Below are 20,660 nucleotides of genomic sequence, written 5' to 3' on the forward strand. Positions count from 1 at the left end.
ACAATTTCTGGAGTCTGGCTCTGACGCCTTCCTTACTTGCTCTCATCGCGCGCCGGTTTGACTCTGTTACTGTCATTTTACATGGATGTAGCTGAAGTATGTTTTACATCCCTTTCCTAACCACCCTACGTTGCTGATCACAACTACAAAGTATTTTTTAAACAGGAAGAGGAGCGCCTTTTAATCCCACTGACTCTATGAATACAAAGTATGTCTGACAAGAAATTCAGAAGCTAGTGACTTTGCAGGACAAGACCGCCCTAAGGTAGATTTCTGCAAATCAAATAGCAGTAGATATGAATTTCTTAATGTTATAAAAAAATCTATGGTGACTGGTGACTATGGAGGGGAGAGGAGAGAACAGAGGAAAAAGAAGAAACATTAAGCCAAACTCTTCCCTCAATCCACATATGTAATATAAAATGAAGTTGAAAGGAGGCAAGTGAATGGAAAAAGACACATTTTGGTCTTGATAAGAAAGCAGCTGTCAGACTTCAACTACAATGACGTACAAAAAAGAAATTTCTATTTTTAGAAGAGTGTATTTGAAACTGATTACTGCCCTTACATTTCCAGCTTATAAAATCACAAGACTAAATTAGGCTTCTGTATTATTTTATTTCCCTCTTAAAATATAGCATTGAAGTCCTGCACACATATAAATATCCCCACAGTTTCTTACACACTTTCTATCCATCATTACTTAAAGTGCCCAACTGTGATCATTAAAAAGAAAACATTACCGTTAGAGTGGCTACACTTACAGAAGGACTGGTATTCTCACAAGGCAGGGCATTGATTTTACAAAAATCACCTGCGAAAGAATACACCTTAACACAACACTCATCAATATTAACCCTGACATCGTTTGTTTTTTTTTTTTCTTGCACTCAGCTGACCTAAAAGTGATTAAAATACAGGGTTTGTTGAAACATTTTTTACATAGTGTAAGAATAAAGATAAATGCATTACTTTCTTTCTAACTCCCTCCTTCCCCCACGAAGTGTTTACTGTGTCCCAAGCTGCTATGTTGATTAAAAACCAGTTGAAAAGAGCTCCGGAAATGCATGCAACTTAAAATTCACTTAAACACACTTTAAGTTATAAAGTCTGAGAGCTTTTAATTTCAGCACGTGGCTATGGTTCAGTAGGATTATTAGATGTGTTTGTTGTGGTGGCAAGATTGGTAAACACTTCTTCCTTAGTTTCAGGTTGATGTCTTTCCATTTTGGTTTCCTCTCTAGCATCTTTATTACTTGTATCTTCCTTGCTCTTGATTACCACAGGTTCAATCTCCATGATTTCCTGTGGTGGCTTAGGCTCTGGCAAAGTTGACTGAAGTCCATCAACTTGAACTGGTTCTGGGACATCTTCTGCTTTCTGTTCAAGTCTTTCCAAAATGTTCTGGACCTTCCTTACACCATCTCTCCTGGCCTGGCGCACATCTGCACGACCCTCGGGGTCCACTGAGTCTAGGGCTAGCAACTCTTTGGTCAAATATTCTTCAATCATCAAGTATTTTTTATCAGTTTTCTTGCCTTCAAAGGAGTCGACTGCCTGCTCGAGCATTTGTACTTTCTCCAGAATTGCCTCCACTTTCAAAACACCAGGATGCTTTTGAGGTTCTCCCATTTCCATTGTCTTCACTGTTGCAGCTTCTTCAGGAGCAGACCTTTCCTGCGGGGGCACAATCTTAGCTGGGCAAGGAACCTTCTTCTCAACTTTTTCAGGCATGGCTGAAGGCTTCTGGGGTGGTGGTTTAGAAACTTGTTCCTGGTGAATGACCTGAACTGGGAAATATGGTGAAGGCATCTCAGTATCAGGTGGTGGGACTGCCTTGTTTTCAGTTTTGCTCTCAGGTGGTGGAGATGGTCTTGGTGGCTCTTGAGGTGGGACTTGTTGCTGAGAAACCTGGTGAGGAAGACAAGTTTGTGCTGAGACATAAAAAACAGTATTTCTTTTTGCATTTGAAAACAAAACCCCCCACAAAATTAACAAAAAGGAAAAGTGTAATCCAAGATTTTCAGGAGTAACTCATAACCATGGATACCCAGTTTGAAACCTCCTAGACAAAAACATCTTGAATTTTCAGAAGATATCAGTACCTATTCTTCTGAAATTCAGGCCCTTCCATTTGTCTCAGGTTGGAGTACCCAAAAAGGTACAAGATGCTCTTTAAAATCTAGGCCTTGAATAGTACTTAAACATGAGAACTACATTACAGGCATTTGGAAAAGGTGCTCTCCAGTGCCATGTCCCTGTACCCTTAGCTCCTAATGCTGGTTCTGACTCTAATGACTCAGTAAGGACAAGGAATGTGGAAAAGGTAACAAGTGGCAAAGAAAGCAGAGGAAACAGAGACAAGAAAGTTTCCCTTTCCCCTCTTCTTTCCATTACCACCCCCAACTTTGCCCACCCCGTCCTAAACTGTGGCAGGTCTAAGGAAGCTACCCTGCCTCCCGCTCTGCTCGCCAGGCCCTCCCTCCAAAGCGTTGGCCACAGCATGGGGAGTTCAGCATAACTGGCCCAAGAGCCCGACAGAGGACTCTTGTTCTATACTGTTCTTGCTATTCTCATTTAGAAGTGAATTTTAGTACATTCTCTTGTGTATTGGTGGTGAGCTTAATCACATTTTACCCAACATCCAATTTTCTGTAGTTTTAGAACTGCAATTTTAGAGCATTTCAAATGATTCCTGTGCATTGCTGAATTTTACTGTTCTAAAACACAAAAAACGCAGACAGTTACTATGCTGAAGCTCTCTGAGATTACTAATGCCAATTGGCTTTCAAAGACATTAAATTTCAAACCATGGAATCCTGCCTATGCTCACAGAAGTCAGCTCTACCAGCAATTTTATAAAACAGAACCTTAGAGCAAAGCCCTAACCCGACTGAAGTTAACAGGTTTTTCCAGCTGACTTCAGTGCAGTCCAGATGTCATCCTCAGTACGTCGCTAACTCAGAGTTAACAGTATTTTGCCGAGTTGTGATCTCCTTTTGGGTTATTCTTATCCCATTCCCAAGATATTTTTTTTTTTAGTGCTTGTTTTCCCTGATTTTATTTTTAGAGTGTTTGCATGGAGAGGTCACTCTATCAATCTTACGTCACTGTAGCTGTTAGAGATAAACCCTGGGGTTACTACAGAAATAACAGTCATTGAATCAGAAATTTATTAAAATTGAAAGTAATAGGATTTTGAAGTCTTAATGGAAAGCTGGAGTTCACAGGACCCATATTTTCATTCCCCTGACATCTCCCTTCACTCATTCATGCGCACATACAGTGCTTTTGGAAAGGTACATGATCCAGCTCTTATGGATGTAGACACTTGAAGTAAAATACATTTATATTAACATCACATAAATAAGTGTCCTGAATTTCAAAAACTCATCTACACTGACAGTCTGTTATGCTTTATCCACGTAGAAATTGAATAAAATTTGAGGAGAGAGCTCAAATTCTCACCATTCTCACTTTTTAGAAGTAAACAGTATTAAAACCTAGGATATGTCAGTAATTATGAAGTCTTGATTGTTCTTGTCCAGCACAAGGGTTTTCCGAAAGTATTAACTTAATTCTACTTCTGTCAGTTTGAATGCAAAATCTCTCCACAGATGAAATCTAGGGGTTTTTTTAAAATACATATACCCCCTTCCCCTTCCACACACTCACAAGTGTCAAATTGCCAAAAAAGTTAGCTTTTTGTGTTGAAGAATTCTTGACTCAAAAGGTATTTAACAGTAAAAAGTTTAACATGAAAAAAATTTAATTACATTAAAACGTAATGCAAAGTGGCTACTTTTGACCTTTAGATGCTTAAAATAAACTGTATCCAAGGGCAGCAACAGGTATAAGGTATTGTTTCAAAATAGTAGGTTTACAATCTGTACTTTTAAGGAAGTTCTTTCTATTTAAAATTTGAATCGAGTTTTAGTCCTTCCCTCCTGTTATGGGCTCTATTTATTTACCGATAATATATTCCCAGAATAGGATGAGCTTGTAGTTCAAATCTCAGTCAGTCTTTGTTCTGACTTTTGTTCTGGGTATGAAGTACGCTTGGTATGTGTTTTGGGCAAGCTGAACAGCCTGTGGAAGTCCTGTAACGTCAGTTTGGACAAAATAAATGAATGGGATTTTCTAACACTACATTTCTGCTTTTAAATCCCTGAGTTAAGAAGACTAAGGTTATTACATCTTACATGCAATATCAGACACTGAGTTGGTACTTAGTGGCAGAAATAGGGAAGACGAAGGAGGAGTCATACTTACTGTGAAATTTATTAGTTCAGTGTACAGAGGAAGAAACGTTTGAAATTTCTGATTATCAAAGAAACACTAGTGTAACATACACACCTACTGGTCTAGCTCAACACCTACTGGTCTTATATTATGAGAAAAATAGTTTGCAAGGAAGAACTTCACTATTCTGAACAAGCTGCAAAATTGTTGTTCCAGGATATTCATCTGTGAACAAGAACGTACTTTGTGTAGGAAGAAGAAAAAGGCTTAAGACTAAATTTTGTTGATCCTCTTTCATCATAACTGAAATTACTTTTTGCCTCTGATGCTATTCTAAATGGTTCTGAGACACTCATGAGGTGTATTTACATGAATGCCGCAAATCTCATAGACCTGATTTTCTTCTCACAAACATACTGCCACATCAGTGACCTCAGTGTAATTACACCAAGTTATACTCTGACGAGAGGAAAACCAATTTCTGCATGTTAAAAGCGATCTGCTTAGTGTAGTTCAATGATCTAAAGACTTCGTGATAGGTAGAAAGGTAGCTTGCTGCTAATGTGTTATCTCAACAACAAGGCTGTTATCAATTAGAATTTCTCAACTTGTCTAAGTCCAGTAATGGAAAGTTGTCTCATACTAACAGGTACATGAAAGCACCTAAAACATTACCCACCTCTAGCCATATTGAACAAAGTAACTGACATGTGTTTACCTTCCCCAGTCTACATACCTGGGGTCTGTCTACAACTGTCTGTACTCTGATAGGAGCTGGGGGCTGTATCTGAGTGGTAACTCTGGCTGGTGAGCTTTCACGACTCGATGAACCTTTCTGAGACATTCTGAATGGAGACTGGGCTCGTGCTGTCTTAGGCTCCCTGTCATCTGGTTGAATTTTGTGAAACACTGGTTGGTGGGCTTGGTATTCACTCTGCTGGGCAGGGTAGTGCGTCTTCTGTGCCTGATGATAGACTTGAGATGGCTGCCTTTGGACATTTTCATGGATCACAGGAATTGAAATATAACCACGAGGAAGCTGATGGCTTCCTGTGTTGGATCTGCCAGATGACTGAGGGGAAACCGTTGGTGAATCAGAAGCTCCAGGAGACTGAGGCTGCCATGAAAACAAAATCCATTATTAATTTTAACCCTTGCAGTACTTTTTATTTCCAAAGAAAAAAGAAAGAGATAGTCATGGAAACTGAACCTGTTTCTGGCATGCAAAGGATCTACTTCCCTTTTTTTTTTTTTTTGCCAAGGGCCTCATTAGACAAACCACAGAATTAGTGAGAGAGCATCATTATAACAAGTAGTAACCTGAGCTACAGCATTCCCATCCCTCAAATGGGTAGGGAGGGGATGTTCAGTCAGAACGTTTTCTGCTTTTACATGGCTGTTCCTGTCTAAACCTGTTAGATTTGAGGCAAACTGAAGTTAAGCAAACAAATTACATGCTAGAGACAAAAATAAACCACTAACAGAGGCACAAAGTGTAGCCTTCTGATCCTGACCACACTTAACAGATTGTGTTTGGTTTTAAACATGTAATTTCGTAGCAGGCGATGGCAATGTACATCTAGTTAATGCCCTTTCTTCCTCCTAAGACTTTCTAGTAACCAGCAATGACAGCTGCCATAGTTTAGACTTGTCTTAGCATAGACCTAGCACTGGAACCACTGTTGAATCCAGTTCCCAGCACGTGTACGGTTCTATGGAAGAGGGAAAGGCAGTTTATTAGTTCACAGCCCCCTCCCTGTTTCCATGCCATCACCAACTTTGCATGAACTGCAGCAGCTGTCAGATCATTCTCCGAGCCGATTTAACCCACTAGCTAGGAAAAAAAAGATTGATTTCTGACAGGTTTGTTAACTAGCTCAGTGAAAGGCCAGGTCAGACTGGAGTTGGCACAAGGGAAAGGGCAGGACAATACAGCCAGAAGCGAGGGAAGGGGAGACAAGGCAGGAGGGGAAGGGGAACAAGACCTCTCTTTTGGTACCAGTGACCTGTTACGTCAGTTCCACTATCTATGCAACAGCAACCTAAAATAAATGAATAAATAAATAAATACTTGTTTGTATTACTGTACCCATCACTGCCACCACTGGTGGCCTTGTCTACGTGGGTTACAAAGGCACAACCACAGGGTCTGGTCAGTTAACGTCCATACCATGTTGCCTAAGTCGATAACAGCAAGTTCTCAGGACCTCAGTAGCTATCCCGAAGCTCTGCAGGAGGGGGCACAGGTGACATGTTCCCGCAGCCACTTTGTGTATGAGACAAAGCACCTAACTGCCCAACTGTACTGCGCTGAGAGAAGGAAGAACCGACTATACAGATTAGACAGTGCAATTAGGGAGTTCTGGCTACACTGGGGAAGAATGAAAACAAGTAGCTGGGTTGGTGTAGTGCACAGTTTCAAGAGGAGTAAACGGACTGGACTGCATGGACAAAGCACTGCTGGTTGAGACAGCTGAGACAATGGCTAATAGATTTTTAATCACATTGTTCAGATTCAAATTTTAGAGCGAAATCCGCTACTGCTGAATTACAGACTTGTTGATATATTTTCAAATCCAGAAAGGCTGAATTTTCTGCTTCTCTTCCTTTGAGTAAAAGTAAGGTTAACATTTTTGTACATTACAAGGATACAGTTTCTGCTAATTCTCTAGAGAGAACAAGCAAGCCAAAAATCATATCTTCCGACACAAAAAGCAAGCAAGGTGACTTTTTTTTTTTTTTTAAAGGAGTTCATGGTTTGTATCTATTTTAACATACCACTGAAGGACAAAACCATTTTACAATTCATTTTTAAAGCTCTATGTATGTAAATTTATACACTTAATAAAAGTGAAGTATTAAATTGGAAAGCAAAGATCACAACCACACAAACTTCTAAAACGGCCTAGGTTGTTAGCTAACTAGCCACGTTTATTTTTGCCTCATTCACTTTTTCACTTCATGGTTTCTTACTTACAGCCCAGAACACAGGAGACTTGCCTGCATACTCAGCTTACAGAGTAACTGGCATAAATCATAAGCAGTCCTCATCTACTGTAAGAAAGACAACCTGCGTGACTCAGAGGCTCTCTTTTTTCAGAAACAATTTACATGCATTCGTTTCTGCATAATCATTTGAGAATGAGAACGTAACGATAGTAGAAAAATGTTAAATACTTATTCTGAGATGACTGTGCACTTTCGCATTTGAATACTCTGGAAGTATCTGGAAAATGTAATCCTGTGGTAAGTTCGGATATCTGAAGGATAAACTACCCTCGTGACATTCAGGTCATAAATGTTGCAAAGACTAATGCAAACACACCCTAGCAATATTGACAAGTTACCTCAGGTCCATGTGTAGCTGGAGCTTGGGCCGTTGCAGCTGCTGTTGTCTGTCCACATTGTTTATCTGCTGGAGAGGCTTCAGCAGGTCCCCTTGAAGGGGACTCGGAGCGGGCATAGGCCCCCCTTAAAGGTGGCTGTGCCTGCACTGTGGTAGGCACAGCTTCTGTCTTGAACCGTTGTTGCACACCAGGTTGTGGAGCAGAAAAGCAGGGGTGCTGCTGTCTGATATCAATGCCCTCGTGGATGACTGGAATGGGGATATAGCCAGCCCGGAGTTTTGGGTATCCCATGTTTCCTTCTCTTGCTTGCGGTTGCTTTGGACTATCACGAGATGGACCGTTTGCTGATGACTGGCCTTCCTACAAGTTAAAAACATGACACAGCATTTACTAGCAACTCGGCTCAAAGCACCTCGTAAGGAAAAGCAGCCCTAAAGGTCTGTCTTAAAAGCAGCATCAACGGTGTACTAGAACTCCAGACCCTCCCGGTTCTGAGCAGAGTATTTAGCTATGGTTGCAAACTATTCAGAACTGCAGGTAAGAGAAGAAAGGAAGCTAAACAATTTATTTTATTTTTATGTCTCTTCCCCCCCCCCCCCACCACTTCTCATAAATACCAACTCGGGCTTTGAAATATCTGCCTAATTACAACAGAGTTTCTCATTTAACATACATTACTTGCATATAGCCACCAGCCTACCCACTTCAGATGGAGATACTCCAATTTAAACAAGTGTCTGTGAGACCAGAGACATTTCCGTAGCACCTCTCAGAATACACCTGGTGCAATAATTAAGATTTGAAAACAAACTTCCAAGAAAGCCTAATCCTATCCAAAGTGCAATGTTTATCGGTCTTGTTCTTCCCACTGGCTATCTAAGAGTTACTGATGCTGGATGCCGAAGAACATATTCGCTTTCAGTTAAGAGAGGATTCGTTTCAGTAAATATTGAGAGAGGGGAAAGGGGAAGACAGAATCATGTAATAAAGAGGAAAATGCTGAAAAACAAAATAATTCCCTGTTGTCTGAGTATGCTTACTGGACAATGTCAAAGGTCTGGCAAGGGTGGAAGTGGTCTGTACTAAGATCCCTCCTAAGTCCTCTAATAAGTTCTTCCTGCAACAGTCATTCTATTTTGAGGCCCTGCTAGGGCCAAGTTCCAGATGTATCTCTAAGTCAGATCATATAACAAGCACCGCTGTCATTCAGAGGGTAATGTCATTATTCAGTAAGAGGAGAATTTAATAAGGGGGACATATGGTGCAAGTGCTAGAAACCCTATTTTTAAAGAGGTGTTTAAGCTGCAAAAATATTTAGTTTATGTAGCTTCTGTATGCAGGAATATACGCATTCACTACGGGAAGAATTAACTATTTCACCGACCAGATTTTGAGTGCTCCTCCTTTATGGCAGTATGACTTTAAAAAACAATTTCTGAGAAATCCTGTAAGCTATGAATCCTCAGAGAATAACTTCCATTATTTAGTAAGTTAATAAAATAAAGGTTAAAATACAGAAAGGAAGAAGTTTAAAGCCAGAGGCATTGATGTTGTACTTCCTTCTCTATGCCTTTTTCAGGATTTTTCCTTTGATTGTGGAGGGTTTTTTTGTCAGTAAAAGGATTAGGCCCAGAAAATTCTCAGAGGAAAGTAATTTGAAGTTGGCTTTTCCAGTTACAGAACAAGGATGATCTCATGCCAAGTTCTGCACTGGGATCCACCACCAACAGATGAGTCATTTTAAACTCACTCTACCAGGAAACTATATTCATCCGCTGCACATAGATGGTCTAAGGGCTTCAAGACCCTGAGGACCAACAACTGCATTATTTGTCAATTCACCTTCTGCTGGACCAATGACGTTTCCAGTATCACCAGAATCTGCACTGCTCCTGGCAGGTGTTTCTTCTAGGATCTGGGGGAGCATGCAGCTGTGCCAGCAAACTGAATTTGCCGGAAAAGAGATTTGAGTTGTGCTCAGCTAGCAACAATGTGAAGCCATGTGCAAAGCCAAATTTCTGCCAAGTGAGTGGAGCTGAGCAGGCTGCCTCCCAGCGAGGAAAACTGATGATTCGACACTCGGAAGAAACACCTTGCGGCTCAGTGCTGACTCAATACATTCATGCCTGGCTCGCACCAGCTGCTCTGCACGAGGAAAGCTCTCCTCTGACAGAGGGGGCAGGCAAGCGGTGGATGTCACCAGAGAAATCAGAGCGGGCCACCCCACCTAGATTCAGATCTCTCACTACTATAAAAAGGAGATTCACTCACTTCGAGCACTGCCAGGCTCCCTGTAGGAAGGGTCAAAGTTGGGAAAAGTTTAGGAGCTGAGTGGGCCAGGAATACCTACAGATCTCCTAGCAAGGGAAGTCTCTTGGCCATGGTTACTCCACTCATGCTCCACTCCATCGAGCAAGGTGCAAGTAGAACTATTCCACCGCAAGGGATTAGAGGCTAGCTCCTACCTTTCTTGAAATTTTAAGCGCTTGCAGTCTTTTGAACGGCTCTATTTTGGGATGAGCCCTTCAGTCTTCTGGAGTAATCCCTAAACAAGAAAATCCTTGCCAAGGCTTCAACATTCACAATGTCCCATTCCCCTCTACTGTCCATGAATACCTTCCTATGATTTGGACCACGGGTTTCCTCATCTGTATCCGTGTTTTCAGATCCTTTAGGCTGCCCTTGTTTTGAACCATTTAGCAATCTGACAGATCTGCCTCTGCAACTTAAGCCCTGGTGAGAACTACAAAACAAGCAGTACAAAGTCAAAGAAAAATCAGGTTGGACTGCTTTTTTAAACGACTCAGTTTATATCTGAAGTGCCTCCTCTTTAAGAGCAGCAGCATAAACTACACTCTTGTAATTTGTCATTTATTCTTACAGCTGCAAAACAACTCATCCTGCTCCTGTGGAAAGTTAGCATTTAGAGTTGGTCCTTCGTTCCAGGGTTCCCCCCCCCCCCCCGGTCAAGTCTGCTAACTAAGGGGCACTTTTTTTGGGTCTCCCAACAGTACTGTTATATTGAAGCTGTCCTCAGTAAAGGAACAAATGGCAGTTCCCTTTTTCTTCCACTATCAGTGACTGATGCAGACAGATCAGAGGTTTAGGAAAGGTGCTCTCATCACAACTGTTCTTGCTGATCCACATAGTTCTTCTCAATATTTAATTAATATTTAATTCCACAAACAGTTGCTTATGTTAGCCCGTTAGTATCACATTCTCAATGTTCCTTCTTCCTGCCTGTTCCCTCCTGTTCCCTCTCTTCCCACAGTTTCATACATCTGCGAAAATGCAGAATCTACCTTTTGAAACACCACGGGTTGAGGAGAGGTACTGGAACACACTGCCTTCGTTGAGTCAGACCGCTCCAAGTGTGCGGGTCTCCTTTTTAATGCAGGCCCAGCACAAGAGCAGGGCCATGTGGACCCCTTTCAGCGGGGGGAATCCTCTGCTGACTACGGGACAGCCTACACTGCCAACCTGGAGGAGCAGGTTTGGGCGACTCGTGACAGGAGACACTCACTGCTATGCAGGGATAGTGTGACAAGGGAGGAGGAGCGGCAGCCAGCTCTAGAAAATTCCTATTGCAATACTACGGGAAAGAGATTCTTGGATTCCCTCTCAACACTTTCATTCTCAGATTTCAGAGCACTGCCAGCCAGGAGACCAAACATTTCTTTTTCAGTTTTTATTTGCCCTATAATAAATGCATTTTTTGCTTGTTATATTAACAAGTCCTGAGTTCACATTTAGCACAAACCTGCATAAAAAGATATGAACAATAAACAAATAAAAGACTCAGTCCCTCCTCCTTCCCAGTTCAAATACGGAAAACAGGAACCACATTCCTATTACTGCTTAAGAAAACAAAGTAAACTTCTCCTCCTCTCACCCAGGGAATCAAGAATTATTTTGAGAATAAAATTGAAGAAAATTGCAAGAAACAATAGATCTGAAGTTCCTCGTAAGTACAACAACTGACAATGAACGTTATCGGAATCCAAGTTGTCATCAAATGCTCAGTTTAAATATAAGGGACAGAACCCCCAAAAGGAAGGGGCGCAAAAGCACAAACTCCCTCAAAAAAGTTCAGAAATGTTAAAAACCGTCCTAGCCTACATTTCAGATAGCTTTAAACAACACTAGAAACTCAGATCCAGTCCACCATTTCATCAACCACTACCGTAAGGAACAGGGAACAAGTGCTGGTCAAACTAGAAAGAAAAATGCATCGCTGTGTTTTGGACAAGCTGCAAGTGACACAGCCACACAGTGGTGGAAGATCAGCAAGGGAGGAATTGCAGCGATCCCATCTCTTGGGAAGAGGACATGCGTTTCTGTTGCGAGGTCATCACCACGATAAATAAAGGTGCAGCCAGCACAAGTTGTGCAACTGGAAAAAACACTTCATACCCCAACATCCTCCACTTGGCTTCCCATGGAAAGGGCATGGTCCAGAATGACGCTAAAATCCTTAAACCTAGTCACAGACTTTAAGTGAGTTCTGGCACTGTGCGCCAGTGAGAGAGAAAAGCGAAATGTAACAAAATTCCCTCTACAGCAGTCCTATCTGCAGTGGATAATGCCATAACTCCTACTGTGCCCCAATGACTGCTCAAGTATTATTCCAGGTTGAAAGACAAAAACCCGCAAATTCAGACACTACTTATGCAAGCAAATTCCCATTTAAGTCACTAAGATGGCTGTACTGATATACAGAAATCAGTCAAAATATTCTGCAGGCAAACTAGGTTACGTGAATAGTTGCATCAAACTTGCAATCTTCCTTTTAAAGTTACTTGCATATTATACTTTTCATTCCTCTTATACTAAAATTATCCAAAGGAAAAGAAGTTAACAAGTTTTGCTACAATCACACTCTAACACTTTTCCTAAACTATGTTGATATAGTCACAGAAACTACATCGGTTCAGTTCTCTAAAACATATATATAACATATACACCTCGCACTTCTTTAACTCTTGTGGAGCAAAAACAGTACAAAGATGTAAATATACACTTGTGTTTTGTAAATATTATCTAGCAAAAGAACACAAATTTTACATTTAACATTACCAATTGAGAAAATATGTATTTCTATACGCAAATAAAAGGTCTATTGACTTCAGTATGGTTATGAACTTCTAAGTTGCTGTGGTAAAGAATGTCACGCAAATAAAAGCATCCAGGTTGTTCACAAGACTCAGAAAATGCCAGTAAAAGCTATGACTTAAGTTGAAAGCACACTTCCCATCACTGTAAGCCCTGATCCTGTATTTTTAAAAAGCAGGGAGCAGTATAATTCCATCATCCTCTTTTCTTGTAAAGGAATGGAACTGGAATGAGTGACTGAAATAGGACAATTAAATAGTCCTTGTACATACACTAAATCTATATTTTTAATCAGAACTTGCTATTAATTGCCCAAAAAGCCAGTATTATCTCATATTCAAATCTAAGTATGGTATATCAGTTCTGTTTATGAAAAAAATATGTTATGGACAGGCAAAATAGTCCATATCAGAATTGGATTCCATAGCCTCCTGTATTTCCCTCTTAGAAAATCAGTATTTTCTTTTCTGTTGCTCTAAGTAGGTAAGTCAAAAGTATTACAATGCCTTTGCTACTGACAGAAATCAGCACATCCAAGTATTTCCTGTAACTTGATTAAAATACTAAAAAGTTTCTCAACAGTGCTATATGTTTATCTATATTAATAGTACAACACAGTCATAAATTAAGTTCCATTAATACTTCTCAGAGAATTAATTCAAGTGGACAAGGCAGAAACTGATTTGCCCTAAGCACTCACCCGTAACTTCCTATTGCTTATTTCAGCCACTGAGGATTTTCACATGCTCTTTCTTTTACTCACTATTTGCGCTCCACTCTACGGACTGAGCACATAGGTATTTGAGCAAGATATCATTAGCTAATGACTGAAGGAAGCCATGAATAAGTTTAGTCTCATGAGCTGTCTTCATAGTCAGAAGTCATAGCTGTCTTCATGTCAAGTCACATCACGTAACCTATTTATACACCAAGCTGCTTCTGATGTTTTATTTATTGAATGCTGAGTTTTACTTCATAACTTACACATGTGTGGTGAGCAGGGCTTTTGTTCTCTCTTGTAATTATAATGTTGTATTATACAAGTATTTCATCAGTGTGTGCTCTCAGTGGCAGAGGGCAATGATGTCACTAGAAATAAACAAATACTATTAACGATTGAGGGAGAAATTTAATCACAGGTCCTAGACTGTTCCAAACTTAAGAGCCTTACCAGAGCCAACACGTTGGCTGTCTTGTGGACTAATCTTGTTTCAGGAACTAAGACGGTACTTTTTTGACCATTAAGTTCATTCTTCTAAGGCTAAAATGTCTTGGCCCAGGCAGGAAGACACATGCTCTTTACGCCTGTGAGTCGAAGCTGGCCACGCGCAACGCCTCAGATGGGCTAAACTGAGCATGTTCTGAGAAAGCAGTGACTTCTACAAAGAGCGGAGAGATCTCAGAAAGAGAGTTGGTGTCATCACCCACCCTTGTTAGGTTTAATGCGCTGGTTTGAAGAAAAGCCCTTTAGAGCACTAACAGAAATTTCCTTGTCAAGGATCATAAGAATGACATAGTTTAAGGTATTTCTGTTTACTGCCTGCTTGCCTAAGAAGTAGGTGGCCAACCTATTGCTTTCTTTCTATTAGCTGTGAGCCAGGAACATGGAACACAGAAGAGTACAAGCCTCAAGAAGCAGCAAAGCACTGCCCCATAAAAAGGGGAATAAAGAGCTAACACATTGAAGAGTCAGCTGTGAATTTCAAAGGCTATGGCTAAAGTCTACATCTTAAGCTAAATTTCGTTTTGCACATAGCCGTTTTCCGATTTCACTTTCTTAAATAGCAATCTTCCAACACTGTAAAAACACTTGCTACCCTGAATCCTATTTATCAATTATAAGACTTCATCATCAGCCATAAAAACATACTTTTGTGCTAGCCACTCTACTAAGTGGTGTTAGACAACTCGCTTCACCACCCCGTCTCATTTTCTTCCTATCTATAAAACCAAGGAGGGGAAAAAAAAAAAAAAGAGTCAGAACAACAGCTTCTGTGAAGTATTTGAACATATAGCACTTTTCATCTGTGAAGAAGTAAGGTTAAGAAACTTTGTATTCACAAGCCCTTTCCTCTTTTTCACATTTATATGTAACTTGGCATGAAGAGAGAGCATAGCTGCCACAGAAAAAGGTGGAGACAGAACTTGCCCGTGAATGATATTGTCTCTCTATCTCAAAGCATACTGGATTGTTATCTGCCTTATCACGGTTCAAGGGGGAACAATTCTGTTTTCACCATGTGGTTACAGAAAGATTATGCCCGTGTACAAGTTATAGGTGTTAAAAACATGATTCCTGGCTAAGAATCTTGGCACAGCATTCTTTCCTTCTCATTTAGAGAACAGGTACGCTGTCCTGGCAGTTGTAAGGAACTAGGCACACAAAACCTGTCTCATCTTTCTTTTTCCATGATTGCCCAGACACTGCTGCATTATTTCTAAAGTAATTTCTTGATGTTCTCTTTTCTCATTTCTAGTTTTTCCACCTTGCTTTCAGATTGACTGGTACCTCCATAAATTAACTCCCCGTTTATCATGTTCTAATCAAGTGCGGCTTTAAATAACTACACAAAGTGGTTTGGACTTTTCAGTGTAATTTCCAATTTGGCCTACTAGGAATTTTTCAGTCAACTTGAACATGCGAAGCCAGTGCTCAAAAATAAGGTCAGGGCTAAAGAGATGGGAATCTAGTGACTTAAGACTTATTTGGGGAAGCAGAGAGAAAAGAGGGCTAAGTCATGAAGTAAAAGAAGGGGTGAGGATGGAAACTTAGGTGTAGTTAGTTGTTCCCGAAATACTAAGGACGCCATCAGTAATAGGATAATATAGCTTTTTTCCTTTATTTAGGCCTGTGCAATTATTGTTGGAGCCAATAAATCTATCGCTTTTATGATTGTTCCAGGACTCAAAGCTGTACCAGCTAGCTACAATCCCAAATATAAGGCACTTGTGAGCTATTGATGATCACAATATTTGTTCAGTGAATCTCAGCACAGTCAGTTTCTTTGGCCTATTTTTAGTCGCAGTATTTCCCACTGGTTTACTGCATGTAGAACCACACATCCAAGGGGCATCAATGAATATTTATACAAGCCTTGTTTCCGTTATCTTCTTTAAATATACTTTTTTTTAAAATCAACCTTTTGGGGAATACCCACTAAATGGTTTAACATTTAAGACAACCTTGCAGAAAGTAAGCTGAGCTACGATGACATAAGCTAAGACAGAAAACAGCAAATAAGCATGCAAAAATCAATAATCCTAAAGAAGAAATTATAGGAAGAACACTTTTCTAGTAAAAGCATGCATATACATGCTCATGAGTGAGCCCCCCCCCCCTTTTCAAATGACTTACTATTAACTAATGATTAACAAAAACATCTCAGTAGACTAATGATCTTCGTTCAAGTGCTTAATTGCTTTTCAGTCATCTGCAAAGTCATGGCTTTTTTCTCACTGGAGACTGGTAAGAGATTTTCTCTGTTCTTTCTTGATCAGCTCTCCCTAATCCAGTTTGATATTGCAATGATTTCATACAAGCATACCAAGTTTGAGAGCTCCTGCTCCTTTAATCTGACTATAAATCTGGTATAGTTTACTGCAGCTAACACACTTAACTCCAGGTTTGGCACCAATGTAAGTGAGAAGACCAAGAGCAACAACTTAGACAGAACGGGACTTCATTACTACTACTGTCTCAACTACGTTACTCATTCAGCTAAAAAAGCTCAGTTAGCTTTTTATCTGTGCTTCATTCACTGCCCACTTAAAGTGGGATAGCTCATTTGCTCACCTAAGTCTCTTGAAAAAGTGGAATGAATATTCAGGACAGCATATGGATAGATATACTGTAATGGTTAAAGAACATCATAAAGGTGATCAATAAAATTACTAGTTCACTGGCTGATTTCAGTTGATCAAGAGAACAATGCATTAAAGAAGTCAATGCAAATTTTGTCTCTGCATAATCATCCTAGCAAAAGACGCATGAGGTCTGACACATTCGGTCAGCTTTTGTAATTCTCAGCTCACTCCCACAAGCTAAGTTTTCTGTTCTGAGTTAGCCTAAGAACGACAGGAATTGAGAACAGTGTTAGTACCTCACCTCTGTCTGCCTGTATTTGCAATTCAGTCCTTCTCAACTAGTTTAAGTAAAAGTAGTATCTAATGCCTTTAAAAAAAAAAAAAAAAAACATTGTTGGATTTGAAATTCAATGTCAGTGATCAATCTCTATCTTCTCTGGCGTAGCTTAGCTACAAAAATATTATTTAGGAACAGAAACACTTTCCTCGAGTCACATTCTGAGTTTTTGCTCAATAGTACTCGTAAATAAAATGGTACTTAACAAATGAATGTTTCAGAAGCTGTCCATTAATTTGAACAGACTCTCTAGGCTCTGGCAAGTGGCCCTATCAGATCAGTCACACACAATTTCTATCACCATAAGAGATGGTGATATGGAGATTTTTCTGTGAGCAAGATCACACTGCAGCTCTCCAAAATCAACACTATATTCCACCAAAGCCCTTCAAAAGCAGGTGCAACTTTTTCTATTTGTAATAACCCTTGCAACTTGGCAGGAGAAGAAGTACTTCTCATTACCACAGATTTCATATCAGATAGGGCTGAAAATTTGTCTTGTATCAGGCACCTACTCAAAAGAAGACTGATCCATTAGAGCACTTCAAATTCCTGTGTTCATGCAATTACCAAAAGCAGCTTAAGTGTTATTTTTCTCTTAAATGGGTTAGCATCAAGCAGTATTTCCATAACAGAAGCCTTTGAGTAAAATAGCACTAGTTTCTCCTCATCTATGTTTTATGGTTGTAAGAAACATACTTAACTATTTTGTTCTTTTTATTGCCATAGCAGCCAGTGTAACAGGTGCCTCATTATACTAGGAGAACAGTGTCTCCAAAAAGGAGTTAAAGCACTTTTCCTATGCTATTCTTTATATTCCCATTATTGAATTACATTTTTTAAGGCCTCTTTACATTACGACCAGAACAATACACTTGCATATTAAATTAACTAGCACTTAAAAAGCCACAAATGGGACAGAAGGATATGTTTTGTCCATTTGGATTCATTTCCACACTCTCAAAACAATAGCTTGTATCTGTGAACGCAACTGCACTAAGCTACCCTGATGGAGCAGCTCTATGCCAGAAGAGTATACCCTGGTCATTTGTTTTAAATACCACGCTGCTCTCACACTGAGATTTCAGTTACGGTCTGCACTCTCAAAATAGGCCGTTATCATTCAATTAGTAATTAGAAAAACTTCCATTCTTGAAATAACAATCTGTATCTAGTGCTTTGACCCTTGTAATTTATATAAGGCTACCAAGAAAAAAAAAGTCTGTGATGTATATTGAAGACACATTTTGAAGATACCAGGTATCTTCAAAACGGTGCATCGCAGATATGTTTCATGCAATTAATTTTTATATATATATATATATTTCTTAAATAGGGGGCTACTGCTTAAAACAGCAACCCAAGCAGAACTCCTTCCCAGCAAGCAGGCGCGAGGCTCTTCCCAAGAGGCCAAAACAGCAAGGCGGCCGTGACCCTCGAGGGCTGACACGAGCACGGTCACGCTCATCACACAGCCTCCTGCCAACCCGGCGGCCTTCACGCCGGGCGCGCGGCCGGGCAGCGCCCCAGCCACGGCCCAAGCCGCAGGAGCCCTTCCCCGGCGCAGCCGCGCCAACCGGCCGACGGCCAGGCGCGTGGCTCCGCCGCACAGGCCCAGGCTGCGGCCTCCCTCCGCCTTTCACCGGGCGGTTGTCCTCCGCTGGTACGTGGCGGGGGCCCTTTTCTAGGCCCTAACTCTGGGTGACGTTTTAGGTAGCGAGGATGGCCAAATCAAAAAAAAAAAAAACAGTCAGCGCTTTTTGATAGGAACGCTCCCTCGCCACCCGTTTCATTCAGTCGCAAAAAATCGAAGGCGACAGCTGTAAAGTGTGGCCAAGTGGGGATGAAAACGCAAAAAAATCCCACAGGAATTGTTTTTCCACTGGACTCGGAACTTCTGGTGCCGCTCAAAGTTTCCAGCACTTTCTGGCTAGTCACTGCATTCTTTACAGAAACGCTAATACTGGTCAAATCGCTGTATTCCCGGGAACCAAGAGAGTTTGACTTGAAAGAGCCACTGAGGAGGGCCCTTACCCCCTCACACCCGCTCTCCCCTCAGCTGCCTCTCTTCCCATGGACATATTTGGACTAAGATACAGCTTTTCCCTGAGCATGCTTAAAAACAAAACAAAACCAGACAGCAAAATTACTGAGATACTTTGTGACCAGAAAAGAAACCTTGACAAGTTATAAACTCTGGATTGGGTTTCTAGGTTTTTTTTTTTTTTTTTTTAAACGCATTCACTGTTTGGACTACCCGGAGCAGGGGGAAAAAAAAAAAAAAAAAAAGGCATCAAAGTTTTGCGTCTTCCCAGGCAGGCTGGGTGGACTTAACCAACTTTAAATAAACATTACAGGGGCCGAGGTATCAAATGATTTAATGCACAAAAAAGGGACTGCAGTGCGTCAGAGACAAAAGGCAGCTCCTGGCCTCACTGCATTGCCATGCACTGAGGAGAGCGCCGGCCGCCCTGCCCCCCCCCCGGGCGGGGGCCGCCGGCCGCGCCCTGCCCCCCGCCCCGGCGCCAACGGCCGCGCGGCGCCAACGGCCGCGGCCCCTCCCCGCCCGCTCTGTCACGGCTTTGCCCTTCGCGGCCGCGCCGCCCCGCCGGCTCTCCCCCCTCTTCCCCCCCCCCCCCCCCGCCCGCTCCGAGCTGCTCCGCCGAAGTTGCGGCGGGGCGCGGAAGGGAGCGGAGCAGCGCGGCGCGGAGCGGGGCACCCACCTCCCCACCCGCCGTACCTCGGCCCGCAGGCGCGGGTCGCTCCAGGTGGTGGTGCGGCTGTTGTGATCCACGAAGAAGGGCCAGCCGGTCTGCGGGTCGATCTTGATCTCCCAGCCGGGGGGCAGCGGCTCGGCGCTGCCGCCCTCCATCTGCACCAGCGGGGAGTGAGTGGCGGCACTCATGCCGGGCCAGACAGGAGCTGCAGTGTCAGGCGGGGAAACCGGCCAGGCGCCTTTATCAAGCGGGGCGGGAGGGAGGGAGGAGACAAGGGGCTGGAAGTGTCTGGAAATAGCCGCTCTGTGCAAAGGGGGAAGGCGGAGGAGGGGAGGGGAAGGAGGAGGGGCGGAGGAGGAGGAGGGGCGGAGGAGGAAGAGCGAGAGGCGCGGGGTAAGCTGGCCGGCTGGAAACTTCTGGTTGCGTCTAGCACAGCTTGGCCGCCTCCGGGCCGCCGGGCAGGGGCTGCCCCTTGAGTCACCCCGCCCGGCCCCGGGGCAGCGGCTGCAAGTTTCCTTCACCCCCTGCGCTGCGAGCGCCCGGCCCGGCGGGAGGGCCCCGCACCCCCGGCAGAGCCGGCGGCGTGGCGCGGGTGACTGGCGATTTCTGAGCAGGGCTGCTTTGCTTGCTGTCGCACTGGAGCGAGTCTTGTCTTAACAGACCGGGGGGGGGGGGCGGCTGCTGCCCCCAGAGATCTGCAGTCTGGACCCACCCCCGGGGGCTTCCTCAGGAAGAGGCAGGGCGGATAAGTGCGTGGAGCGAGTCCTCTCTTTTACCTTTCTGCAGGAGTGCACATGTATTTTACAGGCCCACTTAACAGGAGCAATGCTTGAGGCAGACTCTGGAAAAGTAAACCTAAAAGATACGCATGCTGCTTTACTGCTCTGTCCAGTTCCTGCTACGAGAGTGTAAGTCTGATACAGGAGAAGGGGATTTTTAGGCCAGCAGTGTCCCCAGAGAACACACAGCCCTGCAGCGTACTCTGAACTTCCTATGGTTGGGACGTAACAGCCCATTAATTCCTACCTCCTGGTATAGTGACCAAAGCCCAGAGAGCATCTTGCTTGCCCTGTGACTGATAACTTAAGGTTGTAATTGACT

General features: G+C 42.5%; 1 protein-coding gene across 2 annotated transcripts; it reads right to left on the reverse strand.

The window, feature by feature from the left end:
* Window positions 1–598: 598 nt before the first annotated feature.
* BAG3 (BAG cochaperone 3) lies at window positions 599–19,878 on the reverse strand. 2 transcript variants are annotated; one of them, XM_068951580.1, is made up of 4 exons: window positions 19,583–19,862; window positions 7,590–7,949; window positions 4,979–5,359; window positions 599–1,911 (listed from the first exon to the last, which is right to left on the reverse strand). In XM_068951580.1, the coding sequence occupies exons 1-4, from the start codon at window positions 19,745–19,747 to the stop codon at window positions 1,138–1,140; spliced, it is 1,680 nt and encodes a 559-aa protein (XP_068807681.1). In that variant the 5' UTR covers window positions 19,748–19,862; the 3' UTR covers window positions 599–1,137. The 2 variants fall into 2 exon arrangements, with proteins under 2 accessions (XP_068807681.1, XP_068807682.1); XM_068951581.1 differs by lacking the exon at window positions 4,979–5,359 and having other exon boundaries at window positions 19,583–19,878.
* Between the last annotated feature and the right edge of the window lie 782 nt (window positions 19,879–20,660).

This window comes from Struthio camelus, chromosome 7 (assembly GCF_040807025.1).
Source record: "Struthio camelus isolate bStrCam1 chromosome 7, bStrCam1.hap1, whole genome shotgun sequence".
In the NCBI taxonomy this organism is placed as follows: domain Eukaryota; kingdom Metazoa; phylum Chordata; class Aves; order Struthioniformes; family Struthionidae; genus Struthio; species Struthio camelus.